This window comes from Eublepharis macularius, chromosome 8, assembly GCF_028583425.1.
Source record: "Eublepharis macularius isolate TG4126 chromosome 8, MPM_Emac_v1.0, whole genome shotgun sequence".
Taxonomy (NCBI): domain Eukaryota; kingdom Metazoa; phylum Chordata; class Lepidosauria; order Squamata; family Eublepharidae; genus Eublepharis; species Eublepharis macularius.
In genome coordinates, this window is record NC_072797.1 from 31,141,984 (window position 1) to 31,163,848 (window position 21,865).

The window sequence follows — 21,865 nt, forward strand, 5'->3', positions numbered from 1 at the left end:
TGTTTGTCCCATATTGATGATATTAGAATGAATAAGTTAGAGTACAGGATATTGAGAATATTACCAGTATTATTACTATTGAATAACATGCCAGGAATGTATTAGTTAGTTGATAAGTGAAGGGAAATTGACTTAGTACTGTGTTATAATAGACTAGCTTAGAAGAGTGTGAAAGTATATGTTTAATTGACAAAATAAGTTGAAATGAGTAGGGGAAGAATAGACAAAGGGTTGGAAAACTGTTGGAAGTCAACAAACGGGGGGGGGAAGGGAGGGGGTTAGAACTGGAATATTAAAGTAATTTGATTGTTATAAATGACAAAATATTTCCAATTCCAATAAAAATTTAATAAAAAAAAAAGAGGCAACAAATCATTTGAACTCAACAAGCATTGACAAATTCTATCAACTGTCTCTAATCACTCTTTAAACTAGTGTTCCAATAGCTCTTTTTTGCACCAAGCATTTCACAAGAAGGCATCAGAGAATCACTTTTATGTTTACTCTAAAACCCTTTTTTCTAAGGAAAGTAATGTGGCATTTCTCAGGCTGAGCAAAAGAAGTAATAGAGGCTCTGTCAGATCTCTAACATGGAAAAAAGACAAAAAAGATTCATAAAAGGGCTGGAACAAAAACATCTGCTGTGAACTACTTACTAAACAAGCACTTGTGAAATCTTACTCTATATTAAATAATACCAATAAACATCACTTTATCAAAAATGAATGTTCTTTTTTTTTCCAGTGCAAATTACAGGATTCACAAATCGAGAGGAGTTAGCCATGTTAGTCTAGTTGCAAAATACTAAAGAGCCCAGTAGCACCTTTAAGACTAACCAACTTTATTGTAGCATGAGCTTTTGAGAACCACATACATCTGACAAAGAGAGCAGTGGTGCTCGAAAGCTTATGCTGCAATAAAGTTGGTTAGTCTTAAAGGTGCTACTGGACTCTTTACTAGGATTCACAAAGTACAGCAATTTCTAAATACAATTTTGACAGACCATATCAATAACTTTCCGCATCTAGAGTTAATTGCACATACAATGCTGTTAGCAGTGTAATACACAAACCATTGGATTCAGACAGGTTCAGAACCTGGATACTTGTTGGGGAGGGTTATGAAATGCTCTTCATTTCAGTTACAACTTCTTAAAGCAATATATGCCTTCTATCTTCAGTTCCTATTGTCTTTGTATTTCAAAGTTTATTGATTTAGGATCATGAGAGCGCTATTTTCATTTGTGCACTTCCGGCCTCCACGTCAAGGGATTTTCTCTTTGTGCTGGAAGATGAAGTGACACAAGTCTACATTGGGCAGGGATTTGGAATAGGCAGCAGTGAGGGAGATGAGTTCTGATCTTCAATTGAAAATACAAAATTAACAAAAAGAAGCAGGAAAATGCAGGTAGATTGAAAGAGCAATATACATTTGCAGTATTACTGAGCTATAACTACAAAACCTATAGAATCATACAAGCATTTTTACTGTGGGGCAGTAAGTTAGAGGGTAAGGGATGAAGTATTTCTTTTGGAGTAAAAGAAGAGAAGGGCTGAGTTTGGGAAGTAAGGAGACAAGAATCAGGAGGGAAGGGGGAAGTGGATTAAAGAGGCAGAGCAGAAAACTATGTATGTTTGATCCAGCAGTCTTAATGCAGTTGAATTCATTCTGGAGTAGTGATGGGGAGCTCCTGGGTGGAAGGAGGATTCTTGCTGCAGTGATTGCAGCAGTGAAAGAACAATATTGGAGATCTGAGTGAACCTAATTTGTCCTTTGTCAGAATGCCGCTTTTATTGCTGGCTCTTTGTTACAGACAGATGCGTCCATGTACATGCAAGAAGCACATGCATTCACTGTACCATGTGAACAAGGCTTGCCTCCTACATATGATTAGGTTTCTGGCAAAGTCTACAACGTTAGGCAGATCCTTTGATGGTCTTAGAAAGTTGATTATTGTTCTTCAATGACTTTGTTAATTATAGCCTGAATTTCAACGAACCCTCAGGAAACCAACGAATAGAGCCATTTTCAGGGTTTATGCCCAAACTTCCAGGGGAACTTGGCTGCTTCCTTGTACAACAACATTGTGATTGCCTGTCATGTAATTTCTCAGCTTTAATATCAAACATGGAGTCTCCCCCTCAGACTTGGTCATTGAGAAGTTATGGAGAGGAGTTATGTGTAAGTTTCAGAAATGTCTCCTGACATAAGGCTGTTTTGGATTAATGGGTTCAATAAGTGGAGGACCTAGAGCTGAAGAACTCTTAATATATTTGTGCTTTTTACAGGTGCATCAGGAAATAGGTTTGAAGAAAGAAACCCAGGTTTTGGGAGAGGTAAGAAGACAGATTCCTCCCAGGGGACACAGTAACAATTTCACTATATGCTGTGGATAACAGAAATAGTTTAAATTAGTTTCAGTATTTTTTGGAGCACTTGAATATCTTTAGCTGCTTTAACCCTTCAACTGAATCATCGAACTGTAAAGCTGCATTTCACTGGTCATAAGCCTTGTAAATGCAACTTCGTTTTGTGATAGGCAACCATATTCATTTTGATAATAGGTTCATTGTCCTGGTACAGGAAGTGTGATATATCATTACCTTCAAATTCTGCCATTTGTCATGTGGTGTTGCCATTCTTGCATGCATTGTCAACTTGGACATTGAGTATGAATGAGCCACATGTCTGTATAGTCTAGATGAGTATTCACAAAATGGAAGATGGCTTACCTAAGCACACAGTTGCTTGTCTCGGTAGTGAATTAATCGATGCACATAGCCTCCCAAGCTAAGATTCAAAATCCTTAAGAAAATGTAGTCAGTACAGTTTAGAAAAATAATTGCTGCTTTCCCTTTTAATGCCTTTATCATGGAAGAAGTTGGTGATAATGAAGACAGCCAGTCAGATGCATTATTCTCAAGGAGAGGAGGTAAGACCACAATGATTTGGAAAATCAGAAAACAAATTCCCCCTTTTTAAAAAAAAAAGCTGGGTAGGAGATACAGATACTCCATTTTTCAGCTGCTGGAGGAGGGTATCTGTGTATAAGTTAGTCCTTCCTTCCTGCTCTGCAAGAGGATTGTGCTTTAAGGTATTGAAGATACTTCCATTTCTGAGGGGAGATGAGTTTTGAGTCTCTGCCCTTCCTGCTCTGAAGAAGTAGGGCATTTTCAGGGTTCTGCTGCCTGTCTGACAAGTACAAAGGCAAGGAAAACCAAGAAATGACCAAAGAGGCAACAGAAAGATTGTCCTCTTTCTTCACAGCAACATGCCTTGCCTCTGCAGCTGCTGATTCAAAACAATGGCAGACCCCGAAGCATGCAAGGCATTGCTTGGTGGAAAGAGGATGAATACTTTGGGTCTAATTTAAGGTGAAGATGCAAATGCACAGCAACCTTCCTCATCCTCATTCAGGCAACGAGCAGAACAAGAGAATTAAATCTTTAGGGAACTCAGATTGGCTTGCACCAGAGTCCCATGATGTGGTAGTAGGAAAGGTCGACAGGCCACAGGTGATCCCCAAACCCTGTGCCGCAACCACAATATGGGTTCTACTACAAGACCTATGGCAACTGCCAGCAGTTTTCACCAGCAGGAGGCAGTCTATGGAAGGATATTCCTCTGACTGGGATAGGAAGCAGTCGCCACTCTGGATCAGCATTTTGAAAGAAGAACTATCAGGTGGTAAGATACAGATCTCAGAGTTTTCTATTCTGACGATTTTCTTTCTAGGGTACTTTTCAAACTCAGTTTTTAAAGTGTGTCCGTATGTGTTCCTCGTCCCACGTTTGCAGGGATTTCACACTTGCAAGCTAGTCATGGGATGTGGTGCCGCTCTTTTCCCCCATTACCCCGGTTTTTCTCCCTGCGGACATACCATGATGTTAATTTTTAATCAGCTGCCCAGTCCAGGCTGACTCAATTAATGCCAGTGTGAACATTTTACAGCGGTTCCCCCCTCTCCTTGTCCCTCAGAACTGATTGCTTTGTGTGGAATTAACCACACCCACCAAAGTGGGTCTGGAACTTTTCTGCCATTTTTTTGGCCGCTCTGCAGCCCACCCATGCAAGCAGAGTGGGCTCGCAGCAGCTCAGCTGGGCTGGCTGCTCCTCTGCAGCCCTCCTGTCAACCACCCACCCCCACCCCACTTTTCCCAGTGGTAAAGCAGGACTCGCATGGCACTTTTTAAAAGCTTCGCGCATGTGTACTAATGTTTCTACATTACTACATCTTCTGACTGACCATGCCCCCCCTTCAAACACCTACCCACTCTTTCCAGGGGTAAGGCAGGACTTCCCTCCCCAAGGTTAAGGCACTGGGGGGGGACTCATACCCACCCCCGGCTCAGATGAGATGTGCTGAGCTGTGGCTTGGCTAGGTTGCCCTCTCTCCTGCTCCGCAGCCCAGCAGGAGAGCTGCCCCAGCTCACTGCGCTGCGGAGCGGGAGAGAAGGCGCCCCAGCCAAGCCGCAGCTCTGCGCATCTCATCTGAGCCAGGATGGGTACGAGTTTGCTGCCCTTCCCCCCGCGAAGTCTTGACTTACCCTTGGGAAGAGTGGGGTGGGAGTGGGTGGTTGAAGGGGGGGGCATGAGGGGCCTTGTTATTCAGAAGATGTAGTAATGTAGAAACGTTACTACGCGTACTCAAAATAAATTTTAAAAAACATGCTCTACAATTCCCCGAAACTGAACAAAGGCTTCAAGGCAGCCACTCTGCTCGCCCTGACTGCTCAAAAATGGCACTTTAAACTGTAAATGCGAAAGGGGCCCAAGTAAAGCCTCAGCAATTCTAAAATTGCCTGAAGGGTTGAACAAGCAGACAAAGAAAGCACTCCTCAAGTCAGAGGATGTCACAGTCTTCCTAGAACTGACACTTGAATCACAATGTGTGTGTATTATGTGCTGTCAAGTTGTCGCCGACCTATGGCGACCCTATGAATGAAAGACCTTCAAAACATCCTATCATTGACAGACTTGCTCAGATCCTGCAAACTGGAGGACATGGCTTCTTTTATTGAGTCAAGCCATCTTCCTCTTTTCCTACTGCCTTCTACATTTCCTAGCATTACAGACTTTTCCAGATAATCTTGTCTTCTCATGATGTGACCAAAGTACGATAGAGCAACACCATTTCTTTTGAGTTCATTTCTGCAGTAAAACACCAATTTTCTGACTGAAAAATGTCCTGAGTCAGTCCACATTAGTTGACTCACACCCAGGAATGCAATTTTTAAATGTTCTATTTCTTGTTTTACAATTTCTAACTTTCCTGGTTTCATACTTCTCATGTTCAACGTTTGTGTTATGTGTATTGCACAGCTTTGGATGTTCCTTTTGCATCTATTCATGTCCACAACTGGATGTCCTTTCGGCTTTAATCCAGTCCCATCATTAAGAATAGTGCTGTTTGTACTTGTCCTCGGCTGTTCCCCAGTAGCTGATTGAGTACCATCTGACCTGGGGGTTCTGTCTTCCAGCACTATTATTTTGGATTGTCTCAAAGAGTTTTCAAGGTAAAAGATTGGCAGAAGTGGTTTACCATTGCCGCCTTCTGCTTTGGGTTAGTTAAAGTGACACTGCCATTGTCTGTGAAATATCCTCCGCCATTGTCATCTTCCTCTACTGTTCCTCTACTGTGGATTGATTCCTGAAGGGGGTGGATGCATTTTAGTCTGGTGTCTCACTTTTGACCATTCCGCCTTGAGTGACTCTTCCCGTAGTTTAGACTCTTGATCAGGCCTATGTTCCTGATGGTATTGCTTTCAGCTTCACTGACACATTCAGACCACCTCACCGTGTTAAGGTGTGTTTGCAAGAGGGGGGAATCACAATATATTCCCTACATAAAAATTTTCATGGAAGGGATCCAGCTTGAGTTGGCCACCCCAGCTGCATGCAGAAACATTTTAAGCATTTCAGAAAGACAGTATGCCCTCACCTCTCAGGGCCATGGATGCTCTAGCCATGCCATGGTGTTGGAAGCTCTGATCCCCAGGTCCAGAAATGCTATCCTCAATGACTAACAGGACAAGGAAATTGACCTGGCCTCCCACAAGTAACCTAGGGTTTAAACCCTACATGGCAAGTACCCTTCGGGCACAACTCCAGGATCCTCATCTTGACCACCTCAGAGTCTACCACACAACCTTCTAAAAGTTTCAGGCAGATTGCCTTAATAAGAGATTCCATTGCTGCTAGTGTGTGGTACACAGCGTGCTCAATTATCACCAGTATAGATTCAAGTCTCACCTGTCATCTGTGCCATTTCAGGCACTCTGTGCTGGGAATCATCCTTGTCGAGTGCAAAGACGGGGATTTCACTTCTTTTACCCCTACCAGCCCTCTTTTTAGACCCAGGGATGCCAGAAACAATGCAAATACAAGGTTTTGTAGAATAAGTCAAAATTCCAAAACAGAGCCATCACTGCTTTTTCTAGTCATTCCCACTTGTCCCCATCCAAGCCAGGCAGAGGTCATACCAGGCATGATGATTGGAAACCAGTCAGTGGCTGCTTCCTCAAGTTCATCCAGACACCAAAAAGCACATAATGTACCAGTGGGCCCTACAGACTATCCAAGATAGCAACAAACTCAAGTGCTAATTCACAACATCATGGACAGGTTAATTGCCTTGCCATGGGCCAGAAAGTAAGATAATGCTCTGAGCCATAGCTCATCTCTGCATCATCACAAAAATTAAGCAGATACCATAGCACACAGTTTCTCAGGTACCTACTTTGTTACGTTGAAGAAAAACATATTGGAGGATGACAATGCTGGAGGGTCCCAGCAAGTTATTTAAGAGGTCAAAATTGAATCCTCAGGGAAATCCTAGAGTTTAGTCGCAAGATTAGTTGTCTCAGTTGACCAGACTGAAATTTACCTGCACTTTCCAGGTTGTCTGCAACATGAGCAATAGCTCAGGTTTTCATACAACCAGAGCTGCAGCCAATACAGTATGGTCCCTTTCTGTGGCGCCTCATCTCCAAGTGTATTCATGAAAAGTATGGTCAATCCATAGGCACATCTTTGCCTATAGGGAATACTCATCTAATCCATGTCTAGATGATCTTGTCCTAAACTCTTCAGTCTCATGATCACCTGCATTGACATAGACCCATGGACCTTCCCATATGTCTTTATAAGTGGCTTTTTCCATACTACAACAAAGTAGCTTGTCAATATCACTGCTAGATGATTTTTCCTCAGAAGATCTATCAGTCCCTGCACTGGTGGCTTCAGCCCCAGAACCTCCAAATAATCACACTTCTCGGGGATCAAGCACCAGCTGAAATCAGCACAGATGCCTGTATTGCCTCAATTTTTCTGTCCCAAGGCAAATAGTTTCAGATCAAGGCACAGCATAAATTGAGTGGAACTCGGGACAATCATGTTATCCCTCCATACCCAACCACTACAGTCATCTTTGGCAGCCCTGCTTTGCACGCACCTGCCTTTTGAAATTAGGCAGCCTGCAACCTGGGAGAGGGTCACCTAGATCATGGCACCAAAACTCTTGAACTTTTTCCCAGGGAGATTTATCTGTCCTCCTCTGTTGCCATCTTTTCACCAGTGGGTGAAGATTTTTTCGTTTCATTTGTTTTTCCCACAGTGATCCCCAACTTTCTGCCCAATGTTTTACTTTTATATTTTTGTATGTATTTGGTCTCTGATTTTAATTGTTTTAATAGGTTTTTTGTTTTAATGATTTTTAAGATGTGATATTATGTCTGCTTTTAACTGAAGGCAGAAAACCAGGATATGAATTCTGTAAAAAAAAGTTCCTTCTCTCAGTCGATAGAGGTCAAATATATTCTCATGCTAACAGACAACACCACAGTGAGAGCAAATACCAACTGGTGGGGGAAGGGAATGAGATCTTGATTAGACATGGGCACGAACTAGAAAAAAATAACGAACCCGTTGTTTGTGGTTCGGTGCTGCCGCCGAACCCAAAGTTACAAACTGCAACAAACTTTTCCCGCTGACGAACCGGTTCGTGGGCGTCACAAAGGCCCCTGTTGGACTTAGAGAGCCCATATTCTCAGGGATTGTTTAGCAGGTTCTCCTCCAGCCAGCACCCAAGTTTGGTCAAGATTGCAATAGGGATCTTGGAGTTATACCCTCTTCAATCTGAGCCCCCCAGGAAACTACCACTCGATACAGTTAGTCACCAGTTGACATTGGACGGGAATGGGCAGGACCGGGGAGGTTGTTGGAAGGGGTCGAAGTGGTCCCAGAGAGGGTGAGGTGTGAAGAGGGACTGGGAGCTTGACAGGGAGAGGAGGAACAAGAGACCCCAAACACCGTGTCAGATTGCGCAGGCTGCTGTGGCAGAGGCTTGTCCGCCCCTCCTGTGTCACAGTGGAGGCTGTCGCCAACATCACTCATCTTCCCGCCTTCATGGACAGGAGATGAGTCGAGGGACCCATTTCCACCATGTTCAGAGGGGACAGAAGGAGCCTAGGATAGTGGACTCTGCTGTGCAACCAAATGTGCCGCAGCTCTGGAGCTGCCCTATGTGCCCAAAAAACAGAGCATCAGAAAACACCCACCTTCCTGCTTTCACAGGAAGGATGGGATGGGCAGGACAAGTTGTGGGGAGGGGACGTTTGGGCACCATCTGGAGAGGGAGAGGTTGAAAGAGGGAACGGGCACTTGTCTGGGAGAGGAGGGCAAAGGGTCACCAGCCATGGAAGCAGCCCCAAGAACTGAGGGAAGCTGGGCCTACAATCCCAGGGTGGCTCAGAGCCCGGGTAGGTCCAGGTCCACGGAAGGGTGCCCCAGTAGGTTGAGGTTGACCTTTATGAAGGTCAACATGCCCTCCGGGTCTGGGTGTAGACGTGCGCGGTGGGGATGGAGAAGGTCTCCCAGGTGGGAGAACACCTGCTCACTCTGCACGCGGGTGGGAGGTCAGGACAGGATGTTTGTTGCCATGATGGACAGGTCTGGCCATACAGCAGATTTTCTCTTCCAATACTCCCAACGGGTTGGCATGGTGGGGTTCGGTGGACTCAGCAAGGTACTCGTGCACCATGGCCCCCGCCGAGTCCTCCACTGAGAGGGATGCGCCCAATGTGCAGCGGCCAACCACACAGCCCACCGACGAGGCCCAGAGATCGAATGGGGCCGTTTGGGTGGGTCTTCCCTGGCGTGGCTCTCTTCCCTCCTCCCCTCCCCCGCCTCCTCCTCCACTGCCTGCCCCTCGCCCCTGCCCGGTTCCTTCTGTCCTGCCTTCTCTCTCTTGAAACGGAGCACTGCTGTGCAGAGCTCCTTTTTACAGGGCTGCATCTGACCCGCTTGCGTGGCGATGCTGCCCTTGATGCGGGGGTCACAGAGGGAGGCTAGTTGGTACGGCGCCTTGCAGCGTAGAGGATGCAAGCATTCAGTCAAGCAAATTTGGATCCTCCTGACAAAGTCCCGGACTGTGGGGAGCAGCTCTTGCTCGTGCTGGAGCTCCTGGGCTGGTAACCGGTCGAACCTGTGGATCAGAGGGATGCCCTGAACTAGGCTGGCCTTGTAGGAGTGCAAGAGCTCAGTGGCATCATTCAAGGGTTTCAGTATCCGGGACATCTGGGCAAGGATTCTCCATTCCATTGAGCTGAGGCTCAGCTCCTTTCCATTCCTCAGCACATCTGAAGATGATAGGATGTCTTGCAACGGGCCCTTCTGCTCCACCGGACGACATATGATGTAGGTGGAGTTCCAGTGGGTGGGCAGGTCCTGGAAGAGTTGGTGCTCGGGGTCCCCTCCCTCCTCCTGCCTCTGGAATAGCTTGCGGGAAGAGTTTATGCTGCGGGAGAAGTGGGAAGCGATGCGACGGCAGCTGTCGAGCAGATTGTGCGTCCGCAAGGTTCCCTCGTCCCAGCTGTCCCTCGGCTTGCTCCCCAGCCTGAGCACCTCCCTCATCACAAGGTGCAGTTTGTGAGCCATGCCTCTTTCAGGGCTGCCAACATTTTGGCTCCCGCGTCTGTCACCATGAAGCCACGGACAAACCCTTCCACCCTGGACGTCCAATCCCTCAGAGCCGCTTTTACGGTGGCGGCGAAGTTCTTCCCGGTGTGGACCTCTTCCATCCCCCAGGCCTGGAGAAGAACTGCCCTGTAGCCCGGTGTCAAGCTGGGCACCTTTTTACGGTTGCCAGATCATGGCCTGGGGAGGCGGAGGTCCTCTGGTTGCCACCAGTGGGCGGTGATGGCAAGGTACCCATGATGGCAACCACTCTGCAGGTCGGACGTGAAGTGCAATGTTCTGCCTTGGGCGGCCGACAGCTCTTTGCGCACCATGTCTTGCACTGACTCGTAGAGGACAGGCATGACTCAATGCCCAACGGTGCGCCGTGACAGCATAGAGAACCATGGGGCCAAGTGCTGGAGCAGCAGTTGGAATCCCACACCCTCCACAACCAGTAGGGGGGAATTCTTGCAGGGCAATCGTCTTCGCCACCAAATGAACGCCTGCCTCCTGAGCCCTAGACCTCACCCTTTTCAGCGGCACCACCCCAGACCCTGATGGAACACCTTTCCCCAGGGTGGCCTGCTGATCCTTCCGCTCCCACCAGCAGCACCCTCGGGGCAAGACTTCTTGCTCGGGGTGCATTCCGGTGACCCTCCCACCGATCCCAGATCAGACAAGCTGGTGGCCCTCTGTCTCCCCCCGACGGAAGTTTCGCTGCCCGAGGATGGATACCACAGGCTTGTATGGTGCCTCTTCAGGTGCCTAGTCATGGTCGTCGATGACAGGTACTTTGAGTCATTGCCTCTGCTCACCATGCCATAACATACTACACGGGTGTGAGCCGGAAGGGCCCAAAAGTGCCTCTATACATTGAGGTTGAACCATAGCCTGCTAACGGTTCCAGGGGAGGCAAAACGAAGGGTTACTGGCTGCCACAGAGCTGGCAATGGAAGACGGAGTGATGGGTGGACTGCAGGCAGGGACAGCACTGGTAGATTGGGATGGGGACGGGCTGGATATTTTCTCGAACCCCAACCATTCCTCCAAGTATCCCTCGGCCGCCTCCTCAAACGTTTTCAAGAATGCCTCTTCTGCTGGTGGCAAGAGCTCTTCGGCCTCCTCCACAGTAGTAATAGGTGATTTTTTGGGAGTGGGAGTCTCTGCTGCTCCAGAGCCCTGCACAGCACTGCTTCCCGTGGTGCAACCGGGGCAATCTCTGCACTTCCCCCCACGACCACTCTTGTCTACCACATGAAGCTCCATAGTGCCAGCAAACAAGAATTGAGGAGAGAAAAGATGACACTGAGTCCTCCGCCGAGGTGCCCACTGAGATTGGCCCCAGGGCCTGGAGGCAGCCCTGGCACCAGAGGGTCGGAGGGACTAGAGCCCTATCCCACCACTCCCACAGACCTGACCCGATCAGGCACTGTTAACAATCAATGTAAGCCCTCAGCCCAGGTTCCCACTGTACTTGGCCCCAGGGCCTGGCAGCAGCCCTGGTACCAGAGGAAGGGAGGGACTAGAGCCCTAGTCCACCACTCCCACAGACCTGACCCAATCAGGCACTGTTAACAATCAATGTGAGCCCTCAGCCGAGGTGCCCACTGAGCTTGGCCCCAGAGCCAGGCAGCAGCCCTGGAACCAGAGGAGATAGATCCCTATCTCCCAAATCCAAGCTTGATTATACTCTGTCTCCCCCAAAGGCTAGCAAGTAGCAAGCAACAGCTCTGTCACACTCCACTGCTCGCAGAAAGTGAAACCCAGCCTGGGAGCCCACTGCTATTTATAAGCACAGGCCTCATAGACCAACACAGGAGGTCTCTGGTTGGCCGTCAGAGCTGCCTATCACGGTTTGCAGGAGGGATGAGATCTGAGTGCCCATGGCTACAGAACACCCCCCCTCCCCCAGTTGTCTTCTCTCAAGTTGTAACCACTTTGCAGCTCCATGGTTGGAAGGAAGACCTGCCAATTAAGATAAGCTGAGCTTCCATTTGGGTTTCCAGAGCGACAGAAGGAGTGCAGACAGAGTTCAGCCATTCCCCTGGCTCCGTTTCCAAGGGAATTGATTGATGGTGCCTGACTGTCCTGCTTCACGAACCACGAACATGCGCAATGAACCGGGCTTCTTGCGAACGCTGGTTCGTTGGCCATGGACGCTCACGAACTGCCAGATCACGAATGCACGATCGGGCGGTTTGTGTGTTGTTTGCTTTTGTAATGCAGTTAGTGCCCATGTCTAATCTTGATTCCTCCAGTGGAAGGAATGCCACATTGCACCCTTAGCATCAATCCAACATCTCAATGATGAGTTAACACTAAAGGGTCTTCTGGGTAATAACCAGAATGGAACCTTTATCCTTGCGAACAGTGTTCCCACAGTATTTATACTAATACATGACAGAAACTTAAGAACCACCTTAGGGGACATGGCGTCTGCATCAGTGAAGATTGACGCCTGAGAAATGAGCTCCTTCCCACCCTGCTCCAAAACCCTCTACTTACTAAATTAAAAATCAACCTTAGATAGAGGAAAACATGACACAAACACCAAGAAACAAAACGGCAAAGTAGCGAAGTGGTTGCAAGATTTCCTGCAACCGAAGCCTTGACAACAGACTCAGAAGCTGCAAACGAAGCAAGTACAACAGCAGCAGCAAGAAACGTGGTAGGAGCACTGTTGATTATCCTCCCAGACTCATCGTTTGCATCCTTATTTAATATCCTAGACAAAATAGCAAACCTTATATAATCGCTCTCTGACCAATTCACTGATCTCCAAACCACTTTGAATAATGCTATACCTGAAACTTACTGCTCTAGATATCTCTTTTACTTTGCTAAATGAGATCCGCACTCTGCAAAAAGAGAATGAAGACATGCATGAAAGGAATTAGTAACACCTCAACAGAACCTAACATTTAGAGAGTTTGACAAGAAATCAATAGCAAAAGATCTTTCCATATTCCTAGCTAACTAGAACCACATCTAGAAAAAGACATTGTTCCAGTAATTTTCAAAGCCTATCGAGTCAGTCTGCTAAATTCAGCTATGAACGCTCTGAGAGACATAATGACCACTTTTCCAGATTGGAGAATAATGAAAAGAATTCTGGAAGCTGCTAGAAAACAAAAAACACTCCATCATAACGACTCCCAGACTAATCATTGACTTACCTAAAGAAATACTAAACAGACCATGAAGCAAAAGTAGAATACAAGTGGCTCAACCACTCCATTTATTCGTCTAACTTAAAGTCAAACAGCTTTATTGAGTGGACCAAGAATCAGGACTAGCCCTGCTGCAAAAGTACATGGATTCACTAAAATCTACACAAAAGAGAAAACTTGATCAACCTCCTACCCTTCATAAAGGTAGCAAAATCCCAGTTCGAAATAACTGAATAATAATAAATGAATTGGATTTTTTTAAAAAAAGTGTTTAAAAAGGGAGGGGGAATCAAGATTTAAGAACCAAGCTAATAGATCGTATTACTGCACTATCTGGAGGGTTCTCAGGTTGGGGGGAGGCAGTTTTTCAGTTTGCTCCCATTAATGACAGTCCTTTGATACTGTACATTTGTACAATAACCCAAAGGAGGTTATTCCCCACAAGGTTATTGAGGGCTATATTTGTTTCGATTTCTATTCTGTCCTCCCCGCACCGGCAGGCTCAGAGTGGATTATATTCCATGAAAGCAGTTCAATAAAACTTGCATATTAACTACAATAATGCAATGTAAATACTTAAAAATACAGAAGAGCAGCACAGAAATAATCAGTTGAATTCTGTCATCCAACCATATAGCTATCATGTTTTGATACTTAGCATTTTGTTTTTGAATCTCTCATATTTTAATTATTATTATTCTATTCCACTAAAAACAGAGGGAAAATTCCTTTTGTTGTAGTAGTTTCATCTTGTAAAACACAAAACATTTATGTATTTCTCATAATTAGAGAAAATCTTTCCTGACTACTTTTAATGTGGAAATTTAAACCAATTCATTGTACCTGTAAATTTTACTTTTAATTTTATTCAAACTTATTTTGTGAGAGGGAAAAGAGGGTGGTGGGGAACAGTTTAAATCATAAAAAGCAATATAGTTTCACTGTGTGAGTGGGGGGTAGGGGAGAATCGTGTTTCTTTTCATTTTGTTCATATGTAATCCTAGTACCTATTCATTATCATACAGACAAGCCTACTGCTGGTGAACCAATTAATAAATAGTAATTACTTTGTGAGCTATTTAAACTATCGTAAACTCTCAAAAATGTATAAGCTAACTTTAGACAACATAGCTTCTGTTAAGTAACAACTCTGGGACAACAATCTTATCTACCAAATGCTGCCCAAATGGACATGCAGACTGAGCTGTCAGTACAACAGAATACCTTGTCTTTCAAGGACCTACCAAAAAATCAGATTGCAATTATTAAATAACTGACTGGAATGCTTGCTATTATTTGGAATGCTAATAAAACTAAACAAACATGTATAAATGAAAATGGGCACCAACAATGTACCGTCAAAAGTTACAAAAACCCACCTTGTATTGGAACCCTACTGTTTAGCAAACATGCTTCCGGTCATGTTCCTAAATGCTCCAAACAATCTATCATCCACAGCCAAGCTCTATGCTACAGCTGCATCTGTTCCATTCCCTCTGCCAGTGATTCCCACCTTTGGGATCTACTACAGACATTCTTGGAGTTAGAATACCCACCTGATGTTATAAGGAAATAGCTCAACAAAGCCAGAATGATACCAGTGGATAACTTGCTACTAAGATACATTCAAAGAAAACATCACTGGTGGTCACATAGAGTTCTTAGCTCAATCCAGTTCACTACATCACTGATGTCCAGCTATCCCGGCCAATGATATTCCTCTTTCACAAGCTTTGGAAGGCAAACCTTTCCTTGCCCACAGACAGCCCCCTAACCTTAAAGAACTTTTTGCTCCAAATAGTGCACTTCCTAACGTGGACTCTGGAACCAGGGCCTGCAATAAACTAAAATGTGAATGCTGTCCCCATATTTTTATTTATTTATTTATAGTCTGCCTTTCTCACTGAGACTAAAGTGTGAGTCAGTAATAACAGCTAGAACATTCACTGAACAACTTTGATACTGTGTGGGTTGTAGAATAAAAAAAAACATAAATCCAGACACAGAGTTGAAACATCACTGAAACAAAGCATAAACAATTAAATATGACATCTTTAGTGGCACAGAAACTACCCAGTAGGAGCATGTCTACATCACCAGGCAGTATCCGGTAGAATAATCAATGGTCCTGGTCTCTTTACCAAAGCATCTTTCTGAGCCCTACCGAATAATTCAGTTTTGTGCAATTTGCAGAAAGCCGGGAGAGTGGAAGCTTTCCTCACTTAGGTAGACTATTCCATCAGGTGGGGACTACCGCAGAGAGAGTGCATGTCCAACGACACAATCACTGGACTTAACAACACCAGTTATACCATCTCAGATTCATTCACTTAATCATCTTCCAGTGTTATATGTGCTATCAAGTTTCAGGACCACCCTTCCACTCTGTATTGGACCAAGAGTTCAGTCCCTACACAAAAGAATAAATGGACATAGAGCTGACATCCTGTCCCTCCCTACCCAGTGTACTGCTTTCCTTCATGTAAAATGCTGTCTGAGGTAATGTTGACCAGGAAGGTCTTGAAACTCAGCCCTGTCCTTAAAGAAAGAGCTTAGGCATCTTGCACATGGATGCAGTGGTAATGTGTATGAACACCTTTGAGATAATTCCTCCCTTCACAGAAACCAAGTACTAGTGCTCCCTCCCTTCTGCTTAAACAACCTGCAGAAGCAGGAGTGACACAAATACAATAAATGTAGAGCCTTTAAGAGGCACATCCAATGTACAATTTTTTTTATTTTCGAATGCTGGTTTTATTTTTTTTTCACCTCATACATGGAGATGAAATTATACAGTACTGCTCTTGGCAGATGGATCTTGGCAAGGGTTATACTTGCATGCAATGGCAAGTATATCCCTTTACCAACCAGGATCACTGTCTACTCCACCAGAGGTGTGGGCAGTGCAGCATCATACTCCACAAATGTTTCCGTTTAGGAAAACTGAATGGCAGCTACCGGGGCCTCTGCTTATATATTAATGAAATACTGCAAACCTGACCTCTGTGCCTAGGCATGCTGTACATTTGATGGATGAGTGTTCTGTCAGGTTCTCTTCCATCCTTTTCCCAGCTGGTGCACTTTAAGCTTTTGGTATCCTGTACATTGATATCCTCCTTGTATCCAAGGGGAAAAGAACACTGCTTAACTGTGATGGTTTCTTGTTCATTGGTAGAACGGAAAGTAATCTTTCTTAATATGGGTGATGGTCAGGACCCCATCAGGAATAGAGAATCCACTTGTCAGTTATACCTTGTCTTTTTCACCTGTGTAGAGCTGGGCTGGATTCAGACATTCCTTATGCTATCATAGGGGTACACTGTCTTCTTGGCTGGTAAAACATTTTCTGGGGATGTTTCTGTCACCAGAAATTGAAGTAGTCTGCAAGATCTTCAGTATAGTCCTATCTGTGATTAAAAGTGAGAGGACTAACTCATATATAGATACCCTGCTACACAGAGAAAACGAAACAATCACAGTGAGTCCATTTCATGCTCTAGCTCCTACATCTTGAGCAATGATCAGTGGCACTGAACAAATTAAAGACATGTAAAGAATTCATCTTGTTTGTTTATGTGGTACTAAGACTGAAATCTTTACCTGCTAGGAGTGTAAAATAGACACTGTCCAGGTATTGGACACCTTTCTGAAAAATGCAGCTTCTGAATCGATCACAGCAGGACAAGTGGGGTACATGGAGTATGTGTGAGGGAACAGGCTGAGGATCCCTTTCCTGGTGGCCCTCAGATCTGCACTCCCACACCCCCTTCTTAGCTTGTGCAGTGTGTGTTAAATATTGTTCTGCATTGTTGGTTTCCAAGGAATGATTGATGGCGGTGATACATATAGAGGTAGAAGAGGATCTATCAGAGGTGGCCGAGGAGGACATGGGCTATTTACAAGTAAGCTCTGTTAGTACTTTCATTAACCAAAGTTTTATAAAAGCTTTCAATATGGAATTATTACTACTTGCACCTGTCAGTCAAGGAACATTGTTAAGAATAAAATATTTAATTTTTTTTTGCAACAGGTAATGATTATGAGATGCAAGATGGAGGGCAACAATCTAGTTTCTTTGGTTCTAAAAGAGGGGGGTTTGGTGCTTCCTCAGGTAAGAGTTCAAATAACACTTGGTTCAGGTATGGGGAGAAGCCTTTTTATAGAGGAAAATATACATTATCATACTGGATTGTGTTAGTCTTCTCATAAGTTAAATTTTTATAAATCGGATTAGAAAATAGGCTAGAGTCATTTGCAGTTATTACAAGCAAAGCGGTGGCACATCAGAACAGGTAGTAAAGGTAGCACACAAAGATCTAGTTAGGATAGAAGCCTTTTGCTGAACAGTCGATGGGAGGTTTATTATTCAAAATGTACTCTTTTGTTTTTAAGGTGATGCTGAAAATAGAGGAAGAAGATTTAGAGGCAGAGGTAAAAGCCTTCCAAATGACTTCCACGATAGTGTTTTAAGTACTTTGTGTATGGAAAGAACTAAACAGAATTTTCTTTTCTGCCATAGTTAACTCTAGTTTGATTTGATTATTACATTTCCTTTACATGTTCACTACCTTCTTTTGTTTTGTTTATATGTGATTATTGTCTTCTAATTTTTCAGCAATTTTCTCAAAACGGCCAAATCCACCTTTTTTTTTTAAACCTTCAGTGAACTGAATTGATGAGATGCCTTATCCTTTCAAGTTGTATTGTATTGGTGCTTCTTTGTATGTAGTCTCATAGCTTCAGTATACCCTTTTATAACAGGAGGTTACAAGGGAATCAATGAAGAAGTAATTGGAGGTGCTGGGAAAAGTAAGTATACTTTTTTGTGGTCTATTTGCATCATACTGATGGTGAGTGGAGCCAGAGTTAAAAGAGCCTTTTAAGCTTGGCTCTGGGAGTTTGACCAGTTTGAATCCGCAAATGCATCAGTGTGACTGCACAGATTACTGAAAGAACATCAGATACAGATAAGCAACCTGTTTAAATATGTGCAGATATTAAAATGTTGCAGTATTCCTTCTTCTACTGACAGTTTCTTCTAAACATTTATTTCCCTTAAGGTTTGTGGAAATCAGATGGTGATGGAGAAGGGGGTGACTTTGCAGGTATGTTGCAGTGTAAAAAAGACAATAATAGGAGAGAGATTTAAGCTGTGTTAAATGTAACATCATGAAAATTAAATTACTACTGCACTTTTATATTTGTAGGTCCAAAGGTGACATATATACCACCACCGCCACCAGACAGTGAAGATGATATCTTTGCACATTACCAGACAGGAATAAACTTTGACAAATATGATAACATTCTTGTGGAAGTGTCAGGACTCGATCGCCCAGCTGCAATTATGGTTAGTGATCTATCATCTGATGTTCCTGAGTATGTATTTAATATAAAGTGCTTAAGTCTAACCTCTAGTTATTCCTCCTCCTTCAAGAAAGCATGGGGAAAGATCTAAGGAAAACTTTATCTTTTGGCTTCACTGAGGAAGGGTCTGTAGTTGCTGTGTCATAGTTTAAACTTTAAGCCACTTTGAACAGATTGAAAGGTAGATTACACTTTTTGGTAAATAAAATTTCAAACGATCACAATATTAGCTACTGTATAATATACATGAGAACATAGCTACTAAAAGCTCAGTAGTAGTAAGAAATCATTAGGTGTAGGGCCTAAAAGATGTTTAGTTTAGAACAGCCTTTAAGTGACTGGAAAAGAGGGAAAAACAAATTTCTTAGACGGGTTTTAGTATTGCTTTGGGGCCTCAGCTCACCCCAATAGTTTGAATCGCAGTCTTTTGAACCAGATAGAGATGGGCATGAACCAAGAAAATGGCGGTTCGTGAAAAGCGGCTGAATTTGTCTAGTTCGTAAAGCTTGCAAGCAGCAAGAAAAGTGTTGCTTTCAAACACCAGCCACTTTTCATCTGAATGGGGGGGAATCCCCCATCAGCTGATGGGAATCCCTCAGTGTTTGAAAGTTGCCAGAGTTTGCAAGCAGCTTTTTTTGGCTGAAAAAAAAGCTGCTTTCAAACCTCTCTGCTGAAAAAAAGGGGGGCATTTGAAAGCAGCCAAGCAGTGGCTGCTTTCAAATGCAGCATTTTTTTCAGCTGACAGGAGGGGGATTCCCCTCCCATTAGCTGAAAAAAGCTGCTTTCAGACACCTGCTGCTTTTTTCAACTGAGGGGAGGGAGAGGAGGTCCCCCTCTCATCAGCTGAAATGCAGCCGGTGTTTGAAAGCAGCACTTTTCTTGCTGTTTGCAAACCTGAGCGGGAAACCCAAGGGGGTGCACACCTCTAGTGAAAAACCAAAAAACGAACCAAACAAACCGGCCTAAAGTTCCTTACGGTTCGTCAGAAATGGGCTCTGACGAACCACTGGTTCGCGAGTCGTGGACCGACTTGGTTCGTGATGAACATTGGTTTGTATTTCAGTTCGTGCCCATCTTTAGTACCAGGTAAACTTTACAGATTCTGCCTGTGGTGCTGTGTAGGGTGCATTGAGGCAAAAGATAGAGTAGCAAGGTCTTGGTTTTCCAGAAGAGGGCACAATAAACTAAAATAAATCTGGTGGCCTAATTCATCTCCTGCCAGGGATTTTTTTTCTACTGAATTTTGTTAGACTGTCCATAAACTTATACCTTGAACCAGGAAGAATTCTCTTTATTCTTGTTGGTATTTGAGGTTTAGGTGCCCTGCCAGTTTGAAGTTCATGTCCTGGAGGAAACTTCCAGAGCTTAGTGCAACAGCCATTCTTGGTTTTCTCTTTATTAAAGAAAGTGCAAGATGGTAGGTAATTGCTTTAGTTTACAGAAGAATTCTCAAACACAAGTTGTAAATATTTCTTGTTCAGAGCAACCAAAATGTCACAAAGCTGTCTGTACTTTTTTCAGAACTTTTCTTGAGGTTTTTTGTTTAATACACTCTCCCCCCTCCCCTCACGGTGGTGGTGAAGAAGAGTACATTATTTCAGATATGGTGAGAAATCCCCAGGTTTCCAGCTTGTCTTAAAATGGTCTTAAAATGGAGTGCATTATTGATTGTTGACTTAATTGGATTAGATGATTCTAGTTGCAAAAGTTTTCAAATTGCACAAAGATTGCTGGGTCAAAGATGAAGATAGAAAATAACATTCTGCCTTTATAACAATCAAATGCAACAGTTAATCAAACATGTCAGGACAGTCTGTCTTTTGCAAGCAGCCTGCGAAAAAGGTTCAGAATTTTCAGCTAATTTAGAATATAGTTTCACTTACCTTAAAATACAGTTAATCTCTGTCGAGTGTGATGTCATATTGCCTCTGAGCTTGTATAGTTCAAGGTGCTGCCTATCATCGATGCTTATTCTAGAATCAGCCCCTATATTGTGGAACTCTCAAAACTGTGTTTACTGAAGAAGAAGGTATTAGTGTTGCCTGGACAATAGTATCAAGTCTGTTTCTTGTAGAAACACTTTTGTTTAATTAAAATACTGTCTTCTGATTTAAAAAAAACCCCACATTTTCAATGCAGTTAATGGCTACATGTACAATAGCCAGAAATAAACTAAACACAGCTTTACTTACAGTTTTTATTGATACTTTATGCCTTAGATATGTGTACTACTTGGTTGCAAAATAGTAAAAAGTCCAGTAGCACCTTTTTAAGACTAACCAACTTTATTGTAGCATAAGGTTTTGAGAGCCACAGCTCTCTTCTTCAGATGCATCTGACAAAGAGAGCTGTGGCTTTCGAAAGTTTATGCTACAATAAAGTTGGTTAGTCTTAAAGGTGCTACTGGACTTTTTACTATTTTGCTATTACAGACTTAACACAGCTAACTTCTTTGGATCTATGTACTACTTTGTTGGATAACCTGAAATGTTAGATGACGACGTTAGTTCTTGGATGTAGTTAAATGATAAGGCTGCATCCAGGTGACACAACATGCTGCTATTAAACTCCAGGTGTGCATGAAACTTCTTGCTATTCTTGTGCACCCTCCCTCTGCTTTCTCTGGGTGGAACATGAAATAAAATATCTAGGTTTGATCAAGCTCTCAGTTGACCTTGATGCCTGGTGAACTGAGTTTATTTACTCAGAGAGTTGCGTTTATTTACTCCACATACCTTCAGATTACCTAGGGGCTGCTTATCATGGTGAATGAGAACTTGATCAAACTGTTACGGTTTGTTTCATGCTTTGTGTATGAAGGTTATTGGAAAGTTGCAACTTCTCATGCTTAGAATATATGCAGCCAAAGTGTGCTTAGGTAGCATACTTCAGAGAGAGAGAGAGAGAGAGAATGTGTATAAGTAAAATGTGTCAACTTTTTTCTTAGACCTTTGAAGAAGCTGGTCTCTGTCAAACATTAATCAAGAATATTGCTAGAGCTGGATATTCCAAACTTACCCCTGTGCAGAAGCATAGTATTCCTATTGTACTGGCAGGACGTGATTTAATGGCATGTGCCCAAACAGGATCTGGAAAAACAGTAAGTATAAAACTGCAAAATCTTGCTATCTTCAGTAGCAGTTTGAGTGGTTGTATTAATAAGATTTTTGGTATATGTAATTTTTTCAAGATGCCATGAAAAGTGTATTATTTAACGGAAAAAATGTGAGATTGCAGAAATACCACAGAGTTAAAATGACAATGTAAGTTTCTGGAAGCACTAGAAGCTGTAGAGTGCATGGACCAATTCTCATTGTTTATTATTTACTGTTCATGTAATTTAACTTAGAACTCATAAAGCTGCCTTACAG

The 21,865-nt window shown here is 43.6% G+C and overlaps 1 protein-coding gene across 3 annotated transcripts in view; it reads left to right on the forward strand.

Moving 5' to 3' along the window:
- DDX4 (DEAD-box helicase 4) overlaps window positions 1-21,865 on the forward strand; it is an 81,488-nt gene that overhangs the window by 12,475 nt on the left and 47,148 nt on the right. For 2 of the 3 annotated variants that reach the window (XM_054987674.1, XM_054987673.1), the window contains exons 5-13: window positions 2,289-2,336; window positions 2,879-2,932; window positions 16,949-17,029; window positions 17,158-17,238; window positions 17,520-17,558; window positions 17,889-17,936; window positions 18,188-18,232; window positions 18,335-18,477; window positions 21,442-21,594. In XM_054987674.1, the coding sequence (XP_054843649.1) occupies window positions 2,289-2,336; window positions 2,879-2,932; window positions 16,949-17,029; window positions 17,158-17,238; window positions 17,520-17,558; window positions 17,889-17,936; window positions 18,188-18,232; window positions 18,335-18,477; window positions 21,442-21,594 (692 nt within the window). The remainder of the gene's footprint in view (window positions 1-2,288; window positions 2,337-2,878; window positions 2,933-16,948; window positions 17,030-17,157; window positions 17,239-17,519; window positions 17,559-17,888; window positions 17,937-18,187; window positions 18,233-18,334; window positions 18,478-21,441; window positions 21,595-21,865) is intronic. The other variant, XM_054987675.1, reaches the window with a different exon arrangement.